Consider the following 23,055-nt stretch of genomic DNA (forward strand, 5'->3'; position numbering starts at 1 on the left):
GCCAGAGAACACCAGGCAGCTTTAAGGGGTGTCTGTGATGGAGGTGGTGGGAGGCTGGTGGGCCAGTGATGCTGTTCTTCCCTCCATCCAACGGGCTGCCTCTCAGAGCTCCAGCTCCGTCCCATCAGCCGCCGTGGGCTTTGCGCCCAGAAAGAAGCCTTCCAGGGGAGCCTTCCAGAGGGAGCAGGAAGACACCTCAGACCTGGGTGGGCAGCTTCGGTCAGATCGAGATGAGCTTCCAGAAATCCCCACAATTCACCCCCAAAGCACTGTGCACTGTGAGTGGGGCTTCAGGCAAGCTTACTCTTCTCATTCTGAAAATTCTGAGTGGCTGAGACGGCGGCGTCAGCCAGGGTCTTCTGGGGGAGAAGGCAGGAGCCGGGACTGGAGAGGACACCAGTGGTGGGGCAGGGTGTCAGCCTCCCGAAAGTGGCAGAGCGAGCAGCTGGGGGCTGCCACGCCTCCGGACACCAGAGTATGAGCGGGGAGAGCTATCGGCCACTGAAAGCTCCCACCCCCCCTTCCACCAGGCAATCCTTGGCATTAAGGCAGCACCTCTGGCAGGCCCTTTCACAATACAGGGGCCATGACCAGCCTCTGAGCTGTAGCGGAGCGTAGTTTATCAGGGAGTAAGGCCAAAAGTAGGGTGCTGGGGCCCAGGACAAGGTCAGGTGGGCTCCGATGGAGAGTGGGTGGGCGGGGATGCCCCCTCAGAGGGCCGGCCTAAAAGAGATACTGGTAGAACATCCCCGGACAGTGGGGCAGGACTAAAACAAGGTGCAGGAATGCAGCTGGGAGCACACTTCCCTCTGGTCAGCACGCAGCTCAGATCCCCTGGGGGACAAGGAAAGATGCCCAGAGCTATCAGTGGGGTGGGCTGGCCGAAAGAGAGGAACCCACAGCCTCCCCCAAAGCTCTGACATCGGCAAGCCCTGGGGGTGGGTGGAAACAAGGCCCTGGAGCATGTCCTGGGGGAAGGAGGCTTCAAAGACAGGTTCCAAGTGGGAGACTTTGGGGTTCCTGGCTTTGGACCAATACGAGCCTCAGAAGGCAAGTCCTGCCACACTGTGGATTCTTTCCGTCCTGGGTCACATGAATACGAGTGGGAACCGGGAGGCTAAGGCCTGTGTGACTCTGAAGAGACCTCCAGATGATTCTGGAAGCATAAAATCTCTCCCCATTATTTCTCAAATGAATTCCTGTGCCTTTTTTTATGGTTTGCTTTAGAAGAGCAATAAATCTCTGATTGTGCATTTTATGGAATTTAAGATGCCTTTTATGAGCTGCTAGTGGATCTCCCACCAAAATCAATCTCCTGGATGCTTAGTTTTAAGCAAAATTCCAGTGTCGGCCGTGTTCTCAGTTCTACTCAATGCCGGAGCGGGCAGGAGCCCCAAGTATAACCCAGGAAAGAATGACTCTGTTACGGTCAGACCTCATAAAAAGCAGACATACCAATGAGTAGGAGGGAAAGTATACAACATGGTTTAATTGAAGACAGGTTGACTGTAAAATCGGTGCTAGTCACTTTCTGCTGGAAGATACTTTGATTGGAACCAAGGGGCCACCAGCTGTACAAAAGCCAACGAGGCTTATCAGACAAAAGCAGTTCTGCACTCCCCGCCGTCCTCTCTCAGAGAGCGGGGAAGGCTAATAGGACTTGGAACCCTGAAGAGGACGGACCCTGAATACAGACTCCAGTAAAGGGTCTGGGGGCATTGGAGAATACAAGTCTAAGATGACTGAATGGGTCCGGGGGTGGCCAGATCTACAGTCCTGGACGTTGGCCAATGGCAGGAAAGGAAATCTCTCGGGTGGCGGGGGGGTCAACAATTTCATTTCTTTTTTTCATTTGCACTTGAATGAGCCGTCTTCTGACTGGGGGACCTCTGGGGAGCCAGGAGCTCTACCAGAAACCACTCACTCAGCCAAAGCCAAGAGTCAAGACCCTTGGCCCCCTGCTGGTGCCCCAAACAGGGGTCTACAGGGTGGGAGGCAGGAAGAGGGCCCTCCGCTCTGACAGACGTGCTCCCAAGGGACACCTGGAAGGACAGAAGAGGTGGCGGACAAGCTATCTGCTGCCATGTGCGTCAGGCTCCCGTGAACATGAAACTAGGACGAACACCCAGAGGACCAGGTTGGGAAAGAAAACGGGCCTGATGGCTTGAAGTCCCAGCTCTAATACCTCTCAACTAGGAAAAGTCTAACTTCTCCCAAGCTTAATTCCCAAATCCATAAAAAGGGATAATACCAGTCTTGCCTGTCTCACAGGGTTGCTGCTAGGGTCAAATACATGGAGAAGTGCTTTCAAAATGATCACGTTATAGATAAATAACGCTGCCAACTTACAGATGGATAAAAATACAAGGAATCATAGCGTCATTGTGGCTGCTGTCATTATTAGTTACTACAAGGTGAGACGCCTCCACACATGGGAACTCTCTTTAAGCTACAGCAAATCCCAACCTGGAAAATTCCAAACGGGAACAATAAAAAAAATGGTGCACACAGGGGTCCCCAACATTTTGGATCTCATCAGTTTCTGATCACGGAATGCTGGGGAAGGGGAGTGAAGAGGCCACATTGGGCGGAGCGGGGCAAAGCGATGCTGGGGGTGGCAGGGAGAGAAGCTGCCAGATGCTTTCCTCCCAGTGGTCATACCCATGAGCCATGGGGCCAGGGGTGGGCAGTGCCGTCAGGCTGGGGGCAGATCACACTGCTAGTTGGGGACCCCTGATGAATGCACATGGAATATTGACATCATATGTATTTACATATGTATCTCTCTTGCTACTCACACTGGAGAAGCTTTATATCTATTAGAAGTTCCAGAGTCAGGAGAATCACCACCAATATTACACAGGCTACCAGGAAACTGTTGACACTTGCACTGAGCAAAAATACCTGCCACACGGCTGCTCTCTTCCCACAGCACGGCTTCAGCCAGGTAGACCTGCGGGGACAAAAGTGGGGGAGGAGGCACTGAGAGGGGGTGACGTCCCCACCACAGCCCTGCTCTCAATACCTCCCCGGCTCTGTGCTTCCTGATGAAACACAGCTTTCTTCAAGGGGCCACTAGGTAGAATGATGAAGACCGGAAACATCTCATTAAGAGATGGAGCTCGGTATGCAGGCTGACCCGGGCAGCTCACAGCATCTCCCTGTGCTTCAGTCTCCTCATCTTTAAAATGGGTACAAAACCACATCTCATAGGCTTCTTGTAAAGATGGAAGACCACAAAGGTTAGTGGAGAGCCTGGCTATGTGGTAAGTGCTGCATGAATTATTATTATTACACTTATTATATTATACTTCCGCATAGGTCTCAGAACCTAGCACAGGCTCTGCATTTAGGATACCCTCAGCCCACCTCTAATAAATGCTCAATGAATTCGTAAGTGAATTTTCTGTTTTTTCAGCTATACAAGGAAATATTTGAACTGATCCCTGTTTCTCAAAGTAGATTGTAAGGAACGCTAGTTCCACAGAAAGTTAATGATTGTTACTCAATAAAAAGTTACTAGGGTTAGATAAGTTTTAGAAAATTTGGGTCAAAGTTAAGTGGATAGGGCTTCCCTGGTGGCTCAGTGGTTAAGAATCTGCCTGCCAATGTAAGGCACACAGGTTCGAGTCCTGGGCCGGGAAGATCCCACATGCCACGGAGCAACTAAGCCCATGTGCCACAACTACTGAGCGTGCGCTCTAGGGCCCATGAGCCACAACTACTGAGCCCGCGAGCCACAACTACTGAAGCCCATGCGCCTAGAGTCCATGCTCCACAACAAGAGAAGCCACCTCGATGAGAAACCCGTGCACCACAATGAAGAGTAGCCCCCACTCGCCACAACTAGAGAAAGCCTGCACACTGGAACGAAGACCCAGTGCAGGCAAAAATAAATAAAAATTTTAAAAAATTATAAAAAAAAGTTAAGTGGCTATTTTTCTCTGCAGGACCTTGTAGTGCCATTAATATGCTATCATGCATCACTGTGCTCCAACAGGGATTACAGTATCAGTTTTTCCCAAACTCACTGGCCCACACACCCTTTTGTCATGTAGCACCCGGAGGGACTAGTGCTCTATGGGCCGTCTTTTGGGAAACCTTTGACTAGATGATCGTGAACGTTCACACATAGACATGAGGCCACCAACAATGAAATCTTTCCTGAGTAGGTTTGGAAGTGGAGAGAAGGCACAGAATCTCAGAGCTGGTAGGCCCCTTAGGGCATGTGATCCACTCCCTTCAGGAACACAAGATCCTGGTGGAAAGGGGGTGCCTCTAAGGGGGCATGGGGATGGTGAAGTCAGACCTCACTGCCTTGGTGGGTTGTTGACAAGTGGACCCGCCTGCCTGCCTTGATGAGGAAGAATTAGGTGCCCTGGAACACCAGAGACAGCACTGGCTGGGGAGTCCTCACTGCTGGCTTGGCCTTCAGCCTCCCGGGACCATGTCAAAGGCGCTCCGGACGTCAGCCTCCCCATCTGTCAAACTCCTTAGCCTCCAGGGTTATTGACAGTTAAATGAGAAAATGTATCTGACCTGTAAAGCACCAAGTAGTTGATGGTGATGGTGATGATGATGATAAATTATCTGATGGCCCAAAGATTCGGCCGTCACCCACTGTCCTTCCTGTCCAGAGGGAGCAATTGGCTGGAGCCTGCTGCAAAGCGGCCGGTACCCATCCCTGAAGATCCCGAGGGTGTCTCTGGAAAGGGGAGCTCTGCCTTGAAGTGCTCCCTTCTCCTCGAAGGAATAACGTAGGTGCTTCAGGGAGATTTCTTCCCCACGGTCCATCAAGGGAAAGCTTGAAGGAGGCCCCAGCTGTTGGAAAGTGGGACAAAGCTCATGGCTCTTCAAGGAAATTTGGCTTTCAGGTGATGGGGGAAGAGGAGGGAGGCATTTTTGGACAAGCAGAGGATGATTGATGGGACACCCTCGCCCATGGCCAAGAGCATGGGGTGAGAAGCGAGGAGAGCTGCCAGGCAGAAGAGAGGGTTCTCACTGAGGACAAGCAGAAGACAGGGGGACAAAGGTGAGCGGAGGCCAGACAGAAGGCCATCGATGAAGGCCTGCTTCACGCGCTGCAGATGGGTTTCAAAGTCCCCCGTGGAACCACTTCTCTCCACCTTCCTGCAGGTTCACGAGGGCCACCCAAAAGCAACAGGCTACAGGGTAAACCCCAAACTGATACCATGTGGAGCTCAGTAGGGTTGCCAGAGGAAATACGGGACAAGCAGTTATATCTCAGGTAAACAACCTATCAACGATTTTCTAGTATAAGTATGTCCCAAATGTTGTATAGGATATACTTACACTAAAAAAATTTATTCATTGTTTATCTGATACTCAAATTTAAATGGGTGTCCTCTATTCTTATTTGCTAAAGTGACAGCCCTAAATTCAGAGCAGAGGGGTCTTGAGGGGGCCTGGTGAGGGTGTCTGGGATTTGGTCAGAGGAATGCATGGGATCCCTGGGATACAGATTAGAAGACAGTGTCAGGAAAGGAAAGGCCACGTGAAGGACACCTGTGGGAGGGCTGAGCGTGTCTGTCCAGGAGGCCAGGAAAGAAGGACCAGAGTGGTCAGGGACAGCCGCGCCCTACCTGGCACAGAGAATCCTGGAGGCTCCACCCACAGGTGCTATCAGCTGTGTATGCTTTTGCCTATGAAAGACCCTTTGAATTGTAAGGTACCTTTGGCCATCATTACTTGGCTGAACTCCTCTCCTCCTGATACATCCCGAGAGTGTCACCCCTCCTTCTCCCATAGTGTGACATCCCCGCCCCCTTCCGCTGGCCCTATTTTTAATCTTTCGCACCTCTCACCCCAGTTCTCGCCCAGCCTCCAGCTGCCTCGGCACTCCCTCTGGAAGTTTCCTGCGGCCTCCTGCCCTCCTCCCCGGTTCCCAAAGGAGACCCAGCTCCAATTCCACATCCTCTCTAAAACCCAGTCCAATCGTCTGTGGCCCCTATACTGATGCCACTTCACTGTCACCTGAAGTCTGAGGCAAGCACCCTCCGCAGTGATAAACGAAAAGGGCAGGTGCCAAAGCCGTCTGCCTGGGCTGCTGCCATGCTGAGCAACCAGAGGAAGACTCGCCTGCACGTCCAGTGTGAGAAGCGGGGTACCTGATCTCACCTGTGCCTTGTGCATCCCAGAAGCGCGGGGTGCATCCCTCAGAGACCGGGCCTTCTACCCTGAGAGGAAGGTCCCACGGGGAGAAAGGGATGAAACAAACCATTTGTTTCTTCAAGTGGCAGGCTTTCCCTCTAAAAAGGAGACTCCACACTTGACCTGCCTCTCCATGGGAACGAAAAGTCATTTTATGTTGAGGCTTCAAATGTTAAGATGTTGCTTTTGGGACTTCCCTGGTGGCCCAGTGGCTAAGACTTCACGCTCCCAATATAGGGGGCACGGGTTCGATCCCTGGTTGGGGAACTAAGATCCCGCGTGCTGCAAGGTGCAGCCAGAAAAAAGAAGAAAAGATGTTGCTTTTCGTTTTCTTGTTTGATCAGAAAAACTTCCTAAGCAGACCCAGGTTTGGTTATTGGGAAGCGGTCGGTGCAAAGTGGGGACCTGTAGTCCAAAGCTGGCAATGCGAGCCTTGCCCTGGCACCACGGCACTCCTCGGCCTCGGGAAGCAGCCAGGGAGGGGCCAGGAAGGTGGCAGGACTCAGAAACCAGGCAGGGAGGGGAACGTCTGGAAGTCAAGTGAACACCAGACACCCCATGTGCTAGTCAGGCACTGTGCTCAACACAGGCCACGGCTCTAGGGCAGTTGACATTCCAGTGGGTGAGAGTCAAACAATAAACATAACGAATTAGGAAACGAGATGGTGTCCTACAAGGTGGTAGGTACTGTGGGAGGAAAGGGGGGCATGAAGGGTGACATTTTAAACTAGGTGGTCAGGGTAGGCCTCACCCGGAAGGGCTTCCCCTTCAGGGCGGGGGGCAGCTGACCTAACCCCACCCCGAGCAGGTGTTGCAGGTGTTCCCACAGCCCACGGGGCAACCAACCAAGGCAGTTCCCAAAAAAGCCCAAGGCAGCTGCAAAGTGGAGCCCATGCTCACTGCCCTGGTCCTGTGCTTCCACTCCCGCACCAGCCCAGTGGTTCCCCCCACCTCTGCTCTGCCTTCCACTACAAGCCCCTCAACCATGCCCGTCTGGGGGTGACTTCCTGAAACCCCCTTTGTGCACAAGTTCAAGGGGTGCTATTTGCACACACTCTATGTGAACCCCAGGACAATACACACAGGGGAGGACTCAACTGAAGCAGATGGAGGGAGACCACCCATCCAAGAAAGGATGGTGTCCAGGGATACAGTAGCGGCTGAGGGGTGGTGGCAGGGGGGCTGCAATCTGTTTCCAGGTCAGTGGTTCTCAACCCTGGCTGGTCCGAGGACCACTAAGAGAGCTTTTAAAAATCCCGGTGCCTGGGCCACACACCAGACCACACAAACCACACACTATGGGGTGGGACCCAGGCCTTAGCATGTTTTGATCTCCTTAGGTGATTCCAATGTGCAGCTGAGATTGAGAACCACTGTCCTTGCTCCTTGATGCTCAGTGGGCTCCGCAGACCAGCAGCATCAGCATCACGTGGGACCTTGTTGGAAATGCGGACTCTTGGGCCTTCCCATACCCACTGAAAAGTGTCTGCATCTCAGTGAGATCCTGGGTGATTTAGGTGACAACCACTGCTTTGGATTTAACAAGAGGTAACGGGTAGCTCAGGAGGGGGGCAGGGCATGGCAAAGGGAGTCTGGGTGCAGGAGAGATGAGGCAGTGAAGGCAAGCAGGTCCCCAGCCAGCCCTTGGGGCCGAGGTGCAGGACCCAACACTGAGGGAAGGGGGAAGCGGGTAGGCCCCCTGGGGAGCAGAAAGTAGCGCTGAGACTGAGTGTATGTGTTTGGGGGCATCGAGGGCTTCTTAGCCCAGACCTGAGGCTGAAGCCGGAGCCCAAGCAGGCTCTGGGCTTCCAGCTCCTTGAAGAGCAGGACCATGGACCCCAAGACTCCAGAAAAGAGGCTGGGATGAAGCAGAAGACTTTCTGGCTGCCTCAGTGTTTGGAAATCCCAGCTACTAATAAAATTTCCTCTGAAATTCAAATGACTCAGATATTCCTAGGAGACTGGGTTTTAGTAGAAAAAGAGAATCTTTCCAGCTTCACAATATCCCTGAGTGATTAAATAATGACTCAAGGAGTTTAATGGGTCAAAAGGGAAATCAGCATTGACTCTTTAATTAGAAAAGATACCTTCCTCCATCTCTTGAGCGTTCAGCCCATCAAAGCCCTAGAGCTGGTTCTCAGGGTGGTGTTATCCCCAGGATCACCACCAGAGGGCAGGCGTCTCTCAATTTCCTATCGGTGCAGTGGCAGCGAGGGGACAGCTCCAGGAGGCCGGCTTCGGCTGCCAAAGTCTGTAAATACCAACCAGATGGCATCTCCTGGCAGGCAGGTGACTGTTCTACTGTGTGGGTGCACCAGTCACTCCTGCGGCCTCAGAGAAACCCTGGAGAGGGAGGAGAGGCCGAGTACCCTTACTTCTTCTGCTTTCTATACTTAGGTGTCTTCATAAAAGTTTGAGAGGATAACTTTTAGAATATTAAAATGAACTCTGGCAAGTTTCTGATGAATCCTTTATATGAGGTCAAGCCACGAGAGTGGCCCAGAAGGAAGCGGCTCCAGGTCACTGCTCCATCAGGCAGCATTCCCAAGCCTGGCACTGAAACAGCCCCGTTCTGAAAGGTAGAGCAGAATTGCTCTGTGCAGTGCCAGGATGGCAGGGGCTGTGTTTGCTCCTGGGGGGGTCTGGCTTCTCCCACCCTGGCAATCCACAGTGTGGCTGCCAGGCTGGTGTGGCTGGGAGGATGCACGATGGGGGGAAGGGGCGGTGGCGAGGTATGGGGATTGTGGAGACCCCCAAGTTGCCTGCAAAGTCCACAGGCAGGGGACAGTCATGATGTCCCTGGAGGAGGCGGAAGATCACAGAAGAGCTTATTTCCCAGTAGGTGGCCAGACCAGATGGCCTGCCAGTCCTACTCAGTGGAGATTTCCATCCATTAAGTCCCCAAAGAAAGGGCGTGTAGTTGAAGCCTTAATGAAGTCTGGGGTGCTGAGCCTCCCCAACCTGCCTCAACTACGACCCTGGGAGGCACTGCTAGATCAGAGCCTCAGAACCCTTCTGTGTTGCAGAGCTCTCCAGGGCATGAAAACCGTGGCCCCATACCTGAACAGTGCACAAAACAACAACACTGTGCATAACATTCCAAGGGGTGCACGGACCCCTTGATTCTCACTGATAGGTCTTCTAAGGACACCTGGGATCCGAGTTCAAACCCCGGGACTGGGCAGTTGAGACCCGTCCAGGCCCTGAGATGCTCCAATTCTGTGACGCTAAACACCTGCCGCCTGGAGCCACAGACTTGGTGGTGTTTTTGTCAGAACATCCTATGGCCCCACTTGATTTTTCTTTACTGTATTTTTTCCCAAGGATTAAAATACTGTCAGAGAAAGCCACGAAGCTGACTTAAATCCAACTTCTGGCACTGACCTGGGTTTTATTTTTATTGATTTAGCAAACACTTATAAGGCACTTACTATGTACGTATGCTATTCCGAGCACTTTACAAACGTTAACTCATCTAGTAGTTTTAAAAGACAATTCCTTCTATTTTTTTCTCTGTTGACAAACAATGGGGAAAGCCAGACTCTTCCAACTGTCTAGGTTTTGGTGGTAACTGTAGCCCCACCACTGCCTGAACACTGAGTGCGATCTTTGATCCCCAGTTTCCTAAGCTCCCAAATGGGAATAAGTACTATCTTACTGCAGGATTGTTGTTCTAAAATATTAAAAATAACATATGTAAAGCCCATAACATAACGCTTACTGCACGGCTACCATTCATATCTACTATGATGATTTAGGCCTGTGAGCATTAGAAAAGGGATTAATCATCTAAATATGGGCAGTTCCAACATCCATTCCATTCTGTACATAGTCATTACATGCCCACTAAGTGCCAGGCACTCTACTGGGCGCTAAGCACAGGAGAGTGCTCAGGGCCTTCATCCGCATGGAGCCTGCAGCCTTATAAGTGAATTCAGACTATGCAATGAGCTCTTTGCCCCAGACAACCCTGAAAAGCTAAACACATAAAGGGAGAGGAAAAGGCAGGAGAGGGAAATGAGCTCACATGTGCAGAACTTCTTCAGAGAGACAAATATCCACCCATGAGAACCATCAACCCAACACCCACAGGGACACCCTTGTACTCCTTTCTCACTCTCGCAGGGAGAACCAGAAGAGCAGGAAAAGCACTGTCAAGCATCCCCTTTGTTCCTGTACCCAATTCCAAGAGGCAAGCCACAGCAGCACAAAACACCCAGAAATGAGAGCACACAACACACTGCAGTCACGAGGACTCTCAGGTTGGAGGTCAGAGGTGACTCTCCCAGCCCTTGGGGGAACTGAAGAAATTGAAGTTCCCATACGAGCAGCTTCCGTTCTGCAATCAGAGCTAAAGGTTAGCCCCACTGCCTTGGGGGGAGGGAGGGAGGAGGGCTGTGTGCAGCTGGGGTCACGGGAGTCTGACATGTTCCTGTTCCAGAATCTCAGATTTCTTGCACCCTGGGAAATGCAAGCGCTGGGAAAGACAGCAGGGTGTGGTGGCAAGAGCCCAGCCCAGGAGCTGTCACCCCGCTTGGCGAGCCACCAACCCCCCTCTGGGAACACAATGGCTAATACGCACCATCGACTGGCTGCCCCTACTTGGGGGAACCCAGGGCATTGCCCACACATCTCTGAAGGGCTTCCATGGGGTTCAAGCCTACTCAGGGGAGGGAGTGGGGCCCTGCTGGACCAAGGGGCCACAAGACCCTCTCCCACCTCGAGTCCTCAATTCTGGGAACTGGCCAGAAGCCTGAGAGTCTCCTTCACGCTATGCTTTGTGGGCAGGGCTGCCCGAATGAGGTCAGCTTCCTACCCTGGTGGGAACCAGTGGGCTACGGCTATCAGGCACACCCCACGCCCACTTCTCTGTCCAGCTCTCTCTGGTTCTGAGATGTGGCTTGGCAAATCCCGGGATGGCCAGCTCCCTCTTCTTCTCTTTGGCTAAAGTTCAGATCTCAAGGGCCTCCGCAGATGACTGGAGACCCCCAGATCCCATAAAGTCAGCTCACTCTCCTTGGGCGACCTGGCCTTGGCTTCAAGTCCCCCACCCCATTCCATGCAGCGCTCACGCACCCACGCGAAGGTGGTCAGAGGTGCTCTGCCGCCACCTAGTGCTCTCCAGAGGCTGTACACCCTGCCCTGTGAGTAGGTGGGGACAAGAGGTTTATTTCGCTGAGAAATAATGTTATCTGTGAACTTACTGCCTTCTTAATCAATATAAAATCTTTGCAGTTCTTGGACTACAGGAAATAGGCTCACCTGTGCTTACCAGCAAATGCTTTTTGATCTGAATCAAACCTTTATTTCCTGGTTGGGACATCAAGAACCCTCATGGAAGCCTAAGCCTACAAAAAATATAAGGAGTCGTGGGTCACAGGGTCAGCTCAGGTCCAGGGACAGCTGGTGTGCCAGAGGAAGAGGCAGAGTTTTATTAGAGACAAATCTGCTTGGCATCAAGCAAATGGAATAAGGAAGCTCTTTTTAACTTTTTTTCTTCCTTGAGGGAAAAATGAATCAAAGACTTCACAAGCCACGTGATGCAGAACTTCTGGACTTTGCACTTGCAAGGTCATGGCAGGGATGCAAATGCCCTTTAACCCTAAACCCCCAAAACCCTTCCCTTCTTCTAAAAGGATGCTAAGATTGTACTAAGTGAAGTGGGCATGTTCTGAGGCAAATCTGATTTCTTTCTTTTAGGATGACTTTGTGGAGGGGGTGTGGAATTAGCAGGGATGCTCAAAGGTGGGCCAGCCACAGACCATGGCCTTGAGTTGTGGGGAGTGAGAAGCCTGGTCCCTTCCTGTGGTTCTTCCTGGATGCCACACAGGTCTAGAGCCAGCCCCCAACTCTCCCCAAATGGAAGTGGCCTTCCCCTTCTCTTCTAATCCTTATCTTAACCCAGCCTCACTCATCCACTCACTCGCTCAAGTCATTCCTTCATTTAATCAACACCCCTCACGTTCCAGGCTCAAAGGATCTGATCTCTGCCCTGAGGGAGCACTTGGTCCAGTACCAGAGGCAGACTTGAGAACAGAGTAGAGCTCAGTGTCACAAGTCCTGAGATAGAAGAAGGTCAAGGGCTAGGGGTGCACCAAGGTGAGGCTCTGGCCTGGGTGGGGTAGGAGACAGAAGACTTTCCAGAGCGGGTGGTCCTTGGGCTGGACAGTATGGGAAAAGAGAAGGGAATTGGGGGTTATGGCTCAGGGGGTACCTCCCCTCCTCCCTCTTTGCCTCCAGCCTTTGTTTGCTGGCATATCTAAAATTATTTCAGTCCTTATTTAAAGATGTTGCTATATTGGACCCTGTCATCTTTTCCTAGCCTGACATCTCAAAACCATTAGGTTTTCTTTCTCTGATTGTTAAGTTCCAGCAGAAATGTGCCATTGGCATCATCTCCAAGCAATAACGTCCCTTTCTGTCTACCCAGCCTTCCTCCAAGCTTCTCCCATCTGGGGGTCTGGCCCTGAGCAACCAGGTCAGACCTCTTAGAACCCTAAAATGTAAATAATTACAAAAGGCTGAATACCTTTCATTTCTTACTTTGTTTTTATATTTTGACAAAGACTATCCTACCTACTCTTCCATGACCCTCTCTGCACCCTCTTTCCACTAAAAAGATGGGTAGCACTATCTCTCGATGTAGCCCACAGAGTCTCCTCTATAAAAGGGGGTGATGACCCTTGCCTTCGCCGCCTTCCTCACACATATATTGTCACCATCATTTTTCCTATCGGCTGTGAGCTTCCCGAGGGTGGAGGTTCTGCGCTTCTCCGAATTTTCTGTCTGCTGTGGCCTCTTGTCTAGCCCAGACCCTGCAAACCAACCAGGCCTTCCATGTAGTGTAGCTGGTTGAGAAAGAGTAGAACTCCCAGTCTGTGCCCTGAGTTAGCCTCCTGCAAACCCAGTGTCCCTCTTCCAAAGGTGGGCAGTTGGTTCACTGAGAAGCAGTTCTGTGTCTCACTTTCCCACTGTTGAATGGGGTGATGTCCAAAGGCAACCAGGCAGAAGGGGCTCTGGTTACATGGAAACACAAAGCGTTGTCCCCTGGCATAGTGGACACAATTCAAACTGTATCTGAGCGAAATAATCGAGCCAACCAAGTTACTGAAGAAACAGTCTGAGAAGGCAGACATGCTTCTAGATCTTTTCCAAGTCGAACACTGACTAGAAAGGAAAAAGGGAAGCTCTAATTCTGGATCAAAAGCTATGAATGGAGGCTTGGCTTTCTTAGAGACTGTGGTGTATTGTGGGCAATTCTCCAATATCCATCCCACCCTTGACCCACGGGGTAACAGCAGTGTGTTTTGGGAAATGACACAGTTCAAGGGTGGCCCTGACTGGGCTGTGGATTCCCATACCCCTTACCATGTGACCCAATTCTAGCCAATGGGACATGAGGAGAGAGCAACTAAAGGATTCCGGGAAAGTTCTTTGCTGCTCTTAAAAGAGAATGATGGGTAGCCATTCTCTGTTGCCAGACATGTATGAAGGATGTGGCCAGATTACCAAGGGCAGCCCTCTCAAAAAATAAGGGGAACCTTACAGCATCAGGATGAAGCTAACACTGTTGACAGCAGAGTGGACAGATAGAAGGAATCTGGTCCTTGTTGCTACTGTTGAGGGTCTGGACCAACCTCAAAGCTGCCCTAGCTCTGGGCTCCATGGGCCATGGGCTGATGAAAACCCTCATTGTTTGAGTCTGAGATAGGCTTCCTGTGGTATGCAGTCCAAAGCACCTGGCTGATAGGGTTACCAATCCTTTGTGAGAAGGATGATGCAGTGAAGAGATATTAGGGCAGTAGAAAGGTACAGGACTTGGAGATGACAGAACATGAGGACGAAGGAGAAGGAATTAAGCTGGTCTCTCAGGGTACCGATGTAGTGGGGCGTTGTGGCTGGCTCAGCTGGGGCTCAGAAGTGCTCAAGAACCTCCTCTGTTCCCCTTCCCCCTCCTCTGTCTGTTCACATCTGCAGACATTCATGGAGATCTGTGTTTTACCAGTATTGAAGGAGGAGGAGCTGGGGGGAAGATGCAAGGAGGGAAAGGATGATGATGATGGTGGTGATGGTGATGGTGATGGTGATGGTGTAGCTGGCATGATGTGCCAGTGCAGCCCCTTGGATTGAACCGGAGACCTGGGTGTAGAGAAGTGAAGGCCAGAAGCAAATAGGACCAGAGCAGTGGCCATAAGCAGAGACAGTTCTGGGCTCACTGATAGCTTGGTACAGAGTCTGGGGGGAGGGGAGGCTTTTCTTGCCCACCTTGCATGGGCATCCTGTGGCCTTGTGGTTTCTGAAAGGCCCTGAACTGGGCACTAGTGTTCCCACAGTGGACACTGTCAGTGTCAGCGGCTTCATGGGCAGGGAACGTGGACAAGAGGGAGCCAGAGCAGGGGAGGAAGAAGGATGCAAGTTCCAGTGGTGACTATGCCTGACCGACTGGCTTCATGGATCTTTGGTGTCTTGGAAGCCAGTGGCTCCTGTTGAGGCAGGAAGGAGGCTGAGGGTCATTGGAAATGAGCCAACATGCACATGTGACTCCCTCTGGCAATGGGTTGGGGAGGTCAGCCAGGTAAGTCTAGATCCACTGACTGGGGCCAGACAGAATATGTTTTGGGAAAAGACAGTTTAGTTTGGGGCCTTGTTGGGTTTGAGATGGCCAGAAGTCCTGGTTGGGCAGATAATGGTTCCTCAGGCTGGATTTAAGTGCTGTCACCAAAAAGGCTATTTTTAGCAATGACTTGGGCGGAGACAAGAACATTTGCTCAATATTTGCTCAAATATGCAGCCAACTCAGAGGTAGAAGAACAGATAATTCCACAGACACTTGTTAGGATTCTAGGTGTGTCTGGGATCCTGTGGAGATGTCCAGGAAGTAGTTGGATATGAGCCAGCAGTTTGAGAGAGAGAGAGAGAGAGAGAGAGAGAGACAGCAGCTGTGCTAGAGACTCAGCTTTGAAAGTTACAAGCTGAAGAATGTGAATTTTGGTTATGTGGGTGGATGCAATTACCCAGTGGGTAGAATTAGTAGAGCTAAACTGGCCAAAGACAGAAAACGAAGAACCCCAACATCTAAGGACAAAGCAGAGAAAGAACAAGTTTTAAAAGGCCTAGAATGGACAGCCAGAGGGGTAGGAAGAAAATCCAGAAAGTGTGATAGTGCAGAGGATACACAAGACTGTGTTTCAAGGGCGGCGAGTGGATGACGTTTTCAAATGCTGGACAGAGGACAGTGTAAGGACCCTAGCAACACGGAGGCCGTTGATGACCTTGAGGAGAGCAGTTTCCATGGTGTGGATGGGGCTAAAGCTGGACTGCAGCAGGCTGAGGAATGAATGGGAGAGAGCAAAGGGGGCATGGCTAGTGCAGATGAGGCTTTTAAGAAGTCTGGCTGCAAAGAGGAAGAGAGAGATAGTGGCAGCTAATGGGGGCGTGGAGTCAAGGGGGGATGTGAGAGACCTGAGTGTGTGACGAGTCAGTGTGAGGATGCAACTGATGCAGCACAGTTCATGAGAAGGTGTGAGGGGAGGGGAATCAGAACTCAGAGGTGAGGTTGGCCCTAGAAGGGAGGAAGCGAGGGACTGAGGGGTGGGGTGAAGCTCATTTGTGACTGCTTCTACTTTCTTAGGGAAGGAGGAGAGGAGGTCATCTGCTGGAGGCAAGAGAAGGCTTGGGGGAAATGGAAACAATCTGAAATGGCCACCTGGGGACCAGGAGTGAAAGCTAACCAGGACCACAGAGAACTGTCAGGCAAAACTGAGAAGCAAGTTGAGACTGGAGGCCTTGAGTCTGGGAGGTGCTTTTATAGACTGAATGTTTGTGTCTTCCCCTCCAACCCCCCAATTCGTATGTTGAAGCCCTAAGCACCGCACCCACCCCACCCTGACGTGATGGTATTTGGAGGTGGGGCTTCTGGGAGGTAATTAGGTTTAGATGAGGTCAGGGTGGGACCCCTAATGACTAATGATGGGATTAGTGCCCTTATAAGAAGAGGAAGAGACCAGAGTTCACTCTTTCTCTCCACTCATGCACAACGAGGAATGGCCATGTGAGAACACAGCGAGAAAGCAGCTGTCTGCAGCCCAAAGAGAGAGCTCTCACCAGCCATTGACTCTGTTGGCACTTCAATCTTGGACTTCACACTTCCAGAACTGTGAGAAAATAAATACCTGTTGTTTAAGCCACCCAGTCTGTAGTCCTTTGCTATGGCAGCCCCACCAGACTAAGACAGCACCAATTTGCACAGTTGTCTGACTTTCCTACCTGAGCCCTCAGCAGTCTGTGTGTAGAAGCAAAGAGGGTAGACAACAGATAGCTCTGCAGTTTAAGATCTGCTAGGCAGGTCCACGAGAAGGACAAAGCACTGTTAGGAAAGTCAAGGAGCTTGAGACAGATGAAACTCTTCCACCTGTGCCTAGGGGTTTACCCACATCTCAGTGACTGCACGCCAAAAAGTTAAGGGCCTTTGATGGTATAGCCTAACAGTGGTATCATGTACAATGCATGCTAACCATAGTCACAACTGTGACGTTGTAAAGGGACAGGTGACAAATGGAAGCCCAGTAGTGCCAGCCTGGATCAGGAGCCAGGGCTCTATTTTTGTCTCTGTCACTATGTGACCTTGGGCAAGTTCCTTCCACTCTCTGGACTCTGCTATCCTATTAGAGTATTTAGAATATATACTTTCTAAGGATTTTTCCAGCTCTAACATTCTCAGATTCTGGGAAACTTAAAAGCACTGAAATACCACTGAACTCAAAAGAAGTGAATGGTGGGGTGGCTGGGCACTATCTTGCTGGGGTCCCTGAGGTCCCTTCATTTCCTACAGAAAAGATTCATTCCTATATATAACACTTCCCTTAGTAGGAAGAGGTGTATTTGACAAGACTTACACCAAAGCTTTTCGAAGACCTACCAGAACTGTAAATTGTGTTGTTTTGCATCATTTCAGAAAGGGCCAGGTTGGAAATTTGGGGAAAACCCCAGGAAATGCAGCAAAAGCCAAGAAGCTTGTGAAGAGAGGCTTTTTCCCCCCTTCACAGTGTGCTTTTGTTCTGCTTCCTTGTCACCTGGCTTGTGTCCTGTGCCTGCTCTTCCTTCCTCCAGGAAGCCCTCTAGCTGCCAATGGAGCCGGCTGCCGAGAACTCCAGCAGCGAAGCAAATCTCTTCACCCGGCTGCTTCCTATTTACCCAACAGGAGCAGCTTTCCAGGGCACACCTGGAGACTCAAACCAAATCAAGAGCCTCTCTGCCTTGCAGGCATCCCATTTGTATTCTCCCTGCTCAGAAGAAACCTTGCAGGGGCCTGATTCAGAAGCAAATGGAATGACAAAGCAGGGACTCTGCCTTCTCCAGTTCAGGCTAAGGAGTGGTGCCCCCAAAGCCTGGACCACCTGTGGTGCGTATGCCTCCAGGGTGCAGGTGTGGATAGGGTCTGGAACTAGATCCTCCAAGGTCTTCCCGCTTCTTTCCTTGCCTTCCAACTATAAACTTGAAAAGAGCCTAAAGGTGGCGCTGGTGGGGCGGGAAATGAGTCCATGAGAATGGCTGGGGCAGGATACCAGGCTGCACTACCAATTTTGACCTCCAGAGGGCAGTGGCACAGTAGCCAGGTGCTCAAGGAAGGCTTGACCGCCAACATCTCTGGCGGAGCCAAGGACCTGGAGACCTGGAGAAGCTGGCCCTGTGGTCGGATGGTGCTGCCCATGCTCAGAATGCTGCCACTGTCCGCCAGGCCACCCTGAACTATTTCCAACCCGTTTGCCTACCCTTGTTTCCAATGTCTTGCTGATTCTAAGCACAGTACTTGGAAAAAATTGTATTTTCAGAGAAAGCCACTGGAGTGAAGTTTTTGCAAAAGGTGTATGGTTTCACAATTGTTACGCAATTTATCTTAGGAAGGCGGGGAGGCCCTTCAAAAACGCTTACAGGGAATCCAAGCTCTGGAAATTTAATTGTAGCTAAGGCTTCTCATTTGCTTCTAAAATAACCTGGCAACCCTTCGTTTTTATATTCAAAGCTGTCAGCATGTTCCAAAATATTTAGCGGTGGCATCTGAGGAAGGAGAGTAGCCCAGAACTGGCTCCCAAGCTCCTGGCCAATGTTTAAAAGTCTATATCTAAGAGCAACAGGGTGGGGCTGGGGAAAGTCTGACCTGCCCTGTGACCCCAGGACCTGTTCTTGCCCTTGTCCAGCCTTCAGCTTCCCCCACGTGAATGGAGGGTGTCACTGCTGTGTCTTCCCTGTCCAGATTGAACAAAGGCATCCAATCTGATTGACCAGTTAAGTAGGAGTAGGTAGGGGCCACTCCTTTGAATCAGGGGCCAGCATCTGCTATTTGTTCTCACTGGAAAAAGCAGCAGACCTTTTTAAGGTCTGCAAAGCTCCTGGCTGAATGGTGCTAAATTCCCTCCCACCCTTAGCATGTTACTGCACATGTGCTTTCTTCCCCATCTCGTCCCTGGTGAAAGAAGACGTGATAAAAAGAAAGTATATTCTAAATCCATTCTTTATAGGCACTGAGACCTTGGGTGAGTCACACTAAATCCTGTTGGTCTCTTGATTCCCAGGTGTCCAGATTGGGGGTTGGATGGGCTATTATGCAGTGTGACAGCGTTTAATTTTATAATTCCCCAAGTTCCAAGCAAATGTCACTTAATAGGTTGTCTAGCAGCAACAGGTATTTTCTGTGCCCACAGCCTTTTTCTGAGGAAACAATATCTGAGGAGAAGAGCCGGAGTGGCCTGATGTGAACTTCTGGTCTCTTACTATTCAGCACCTCTCACCTCTGGGCTGCCTCGCTGTAGGTACCCATGGAAACCCAGGGAGTTATGCAAGAGACGTCTTAGCTACTCAACGGTACCAACACCTACCCTTCTCTTTGGTAATCTTCATCCAGATTTGACAGGAGCTGCGAGCCCACCGTGGAGAGGTCAACCGCAGCCAGGGGCAAGTCCCGATAGGCAAAGTTCACCAGCTGCACGGGAGCAATGCTCTTGGTTTCTTCGTCTACTTGTTGGGAGATGATCTCGACTTCGGAAGTTCCTCCTTCTGTGGCAGGCCTGAGTTGGGGATGGCAACAGGGCAGAGTCATCCCTCAAGAACAAAACGATTTTTCCATTCCCCAAGGAAAAGAGGGAGAATGCACCAGAATCTGTGCTGGAGGAGGGCAGGGGAAGTGTGAGGTCACCATTCTTCCCCGCTGGCCAACCCAGGGACTGGACTGAGGCCCTACCGGCCGCATCTCCCTCACGAGCTGGGGAAAAGTGGAAGCATGCTCAGATCTTAAAATATGAGGTTTGGGGGGCAGAGTCCTTCATCAAAGGGAGGTAAAGACCCAGATGGAAACTCTGCCAACCAGCAAAGCCAGGACTTAGACTTTTAGTCTTCTCGATAGCTAGACTTTACGTTGGAGTAATACATTCTTTTAAATTGTCTTCCGTGTTTCTTTGTAAAGGTCCTTGGGAATGTTTCTACCATCTGTACCACAATAGAGAAGAGAGGTGTTTGTTCACAACTGGATGTACTGCTGGTGCTTGGGGAGCTGACCTGGAGGACTGTAGGGACCAAGTGAGCCTTGGGACGGTGAGGACAGGAGGGGCCAGCTGTTCTGGGTGCCACTCCCTTCCTACTTAAACTGGTCGTACTACAGCTCCCTTTATAAGGTTGACAGTAGGAAATGGGGTTCACTTGAACAAATGTCTGAGGGGTTTTGGGTCTCCTACTAGGTTACCATCAGGCTCACCTAGGGCACTGCAAGTAACCCACAACTCCACTGGCATTACAGGGCATCTCAACCAGAGGCAGGACTACCTCCCAGCCCACCAGGGGTATTTGACAATTGGTGGAGGCATTTGTGGCTGTCACATTACCAAAGGAGGTCACTAATGACATAACTAAGAAAGGGGACATTACACATCCTGCAGTGTGTTCAGTAACTAAGAACTCTTCTTTCCAAACACCAACAGCTACACTGTGAGGAGATGGTGGGCTGGATCATTTTCCTTTAACTTCCTGGGCTTCCATCTTTGGTTCCCCCAACACATCCTTGACCCTATTTCATCTGTAGAATCTGAGGGGCTGGGTCTTGTGTCTCTGGCCAAACAGTGGAGAGGAGTAAAAATTAAACATTTGAGGGAACACTGAGAGGCCAGTTGTAATGCAGCCCAGTCTGCGATAAACTGTTCAGGGGCTCCGGTGCCGATTCCAATGCTGACTTCTGCGGACCTCCTCTGGGGCCTCAGTTTCTCCAGCTGAAGCATGAGGAGGTGGAATAGAGGCTCTATTCTTTCTCTGTGATCTGACATGGATGTGAGAAATATGGAGCAGGTGGGAGGGGCTCTGGAGTGATAAGTTCCTACACTTGGCTGGACAGTACTACATTGTAAATTTTTCCAACCACCATTGAAAGCTAACCAATAATACACAGTGGCAGTTATCCAGAAAGTTTGGAACTGAATCTGCCTACTTCTCTTTTGCTTGAATCATCCCAGATAATTGAGAAAAAAGTGGGATTTTTCCTTGAACACCACAGATTGGCTGCCTAAACTACCTGAATTCACCAAGTAATTTCCAATGCCCCACTTCTCTTTTGTAGGCTTTATTTAAACCTTAGCTCTTTGCTACCTGTCAAGCACAGATAATAGTACTCATCATGGTGTGGCATTTACAAAATGACTCAAGATCTTCAGACAGAACAGTCACAGGATGTGAAGCTTCTGTGTTTCTCAACAATTGAAATAAAAGTGTGGGTGTTCCTGGGGGGAATCCTGGCTCTTCCAGATGTTTCCCAAAAAGTAGATGCTGGGTCAAATTTGTTCTTTTGGAAACTGTGGACTGCCAAACTGAACACGTAGAGCTTTCTGATCAATGAGATATTCATGGAGGGCTGGGGTGAGTTTCTGAAACTAACAGGATGTGGCTCTGAGAAGCATGGAATAAGCTACTCCTGCCTTCCTGCCCTCTGTTCCCCTCTTGCCAATGGTCATGGTGGCCCAGCACCATCTCTGGCCATGGATCATCTCAGCGGGAGGAGACAAGGCCTCCTTTAGGGGGAGTGAAAGTCTCACAGTTATAGCCTGAGTACTGGGACTATTCCCTGGTCTTGAATATGAAGAACAGTATGGTGGACAACACGTATCAGTGGCTCTGCTCTGCACCCCTCACTTTGCCACGTGACTTTGGAGCTTCCCATCAAAGGGAAGAGTATATTTCCCCACCCTTGATGCTGTGTTCAGTCATGAGACTTGTTTCGGCCAATCTGATATTAGCAATCCCACTGGATTAGCAATGGGATTACAATCCCAGTTTTGGATTGCAGAATTCCTCTGCCTATTTGAACTAAAAAATGAGATGACATGAATAAGGTAACTCTGAGAAAAAGTAGATGTTAACACATTATTTTAATGTCAGGCTCAAGGACAAAACCACCTGGAGCCCCTCCATGTCTACAGGGCTGGGGAAGGAGCCATTGGCTGTACCCCCAATCCTGATGTGCCAACTCAGTATCCACAGAGGGCCGATCCCAATGCTACTTACTGCGGACTGGTCATGTTGAAAGATGCAACCAGAGCCATGGGTTTTTTGGGTGTCTAGTGGGGCTCAGCTGTCTTGAAGCCTGATGTCAGCATGTCCAAGCGTGGGTTCTATAAGGCATACAAATGTGGTGCCCTGAAAACAAATAATTGAATAGTAGGAATTGATTACACTCAGATGTCAAAACCAAAGTCCTCCTAAGCTCATCTAAAAATGGAAGCCCTTAGAACATTCTTCCATATAGACTTTCCTTCAAAGTAATAGTGAACAGATTCCTACCATTACCTATGGCGGATAGCAATAGGCATAATTTCACTCTTTTTTAGAGACGAAGAAACAGGCTCAGAGTGATAAAGTGACTTTCCTGTGTCACACAGAGACGGCAGAGAGCCAGGTTGGACCACAGCTCTTTCTACTAAATAGACAAGGAAAAACCAGGGTAACTTTATATTTCAGCTTTAGGAATCTCAAAAATCAGGTTTGTCTCAAAAATCTCGTTTCCAGGCTTCCCTGGTGGCGCAGTGGTTAAGAATCCACCTGCCAATGCAGGGGACACGGGTTCGAGCCCTGGTCCGGGAAGATCCCACATGCCACGGAGCAACGAAACCCATGAGCCACAACTACTGAGCCTGCGCTCTAGAGCCCACGAGCCACAACTACTGAGCCCACGTGCTGCATCTGCCGAAGCCCGCGTGCTGTAGAGCCCGTGCTCCGCAACGAGAGAAGCCACCGCAATGAGAAGCCCACGTACTGCAATGAAGAGTAGCCCCCGCTCGCGGCAACTAGAGAAAGCTGCGCGCAGCTATGAAGACCCAACACAGCCAAAAATAATAAATAAATAAAAATAAATTAATTAATTTTTTTAAAATATCTCATTTTCCCAGAAATTTCTTTCTCCCGAGATTTCCCTCTCCTCTGGTAGTTCTGTCTCTCCACTCTTCCAGGCGTTCCTCTCTTCTTCCCAATTGGGTCTCTCCAGGAGACAGGCAGCACACCCTAGAGCCAGCCTGCCCGTGGTCATGAGTGAGGAGATAGATGGGCCCCTGGGCTGGACAGCTGGTGTCTGTCAAGTGGAGTAAAATGGAAGCTTTGTTCTCACCCGGACGCTCCAAGGACAAAGCTAGTGGCAGAAGCTGAGCTGTGCTGAAGTAAAGAGATAAGATGACCGCTCCAGAGGTCAAGGAAAACGTCCCTGTCTGCACATGTGCAGAAAGGCTCCTTGGGGGTCAAAAAGGGAGGGGGCGCCACCCCATAATAAGTGTGGACATACCCCCACAGGCCTCTGCGGTGGGATCCATCCTAGCAAAAAGTTGTGCAAAAAGTTGGGGAGGGTCCCAGGGCCAGTCA

General features: G+C 50.5%; 1 protein-coding gene across 4 annotated transcripts in view; it reads right to left on the reverse strand.

Annotated features, from left to right (window-relative positions):
• Window positions 1-23,055, reverse strand: part of TMEM266 (transmembrane protein 266) — a 199,627-nt gene that overhangs the window by 121,720 nt on the left and 54,852 nt on the right. For all 4 annotated transcript variants that reach the window (XM_067754920.1, XM_067754910.1, XM_067754895.1 and 1 more), the window contains 3 exons: window positions 21,712-21,843; window positions 19,047-19,235; window positions 2,799-2,953 (listed from right to left, as the gene is read on the reverse strand). In XM_067754920.1, the coding sequence (XP_067611021.1) occupies window positions 2,799-2,953; window positions 19,047-19,235; window positions 21,712-21,749 (382 nt within the window). In that variant the 5' untranslated portion in view covers window positions 21,750-21,843. The remainder of the gene's footprint in view (window positions 1-2,798; window positions 2,954-19,046; window positions 19,236-21,711; window positions 21,844-23,055) is intronic.

Source organism: Pseudorca crassidens, chromosome 1, assembly GCF_039906515.1.
Source record: "Pseudorca crassidens isolate mPseCra1 chromosome 1, mPseCra1.hap1, whole genome shotgun sequence".
In the NCBI taxonomy this organism is placed as follows: domain Eukaryota; kingdom Metazoa; phylum Chordata; class Mammalia; order Artiodactyla; family Delphinidae; genus Pseudorca; species Pseudorca crassidens.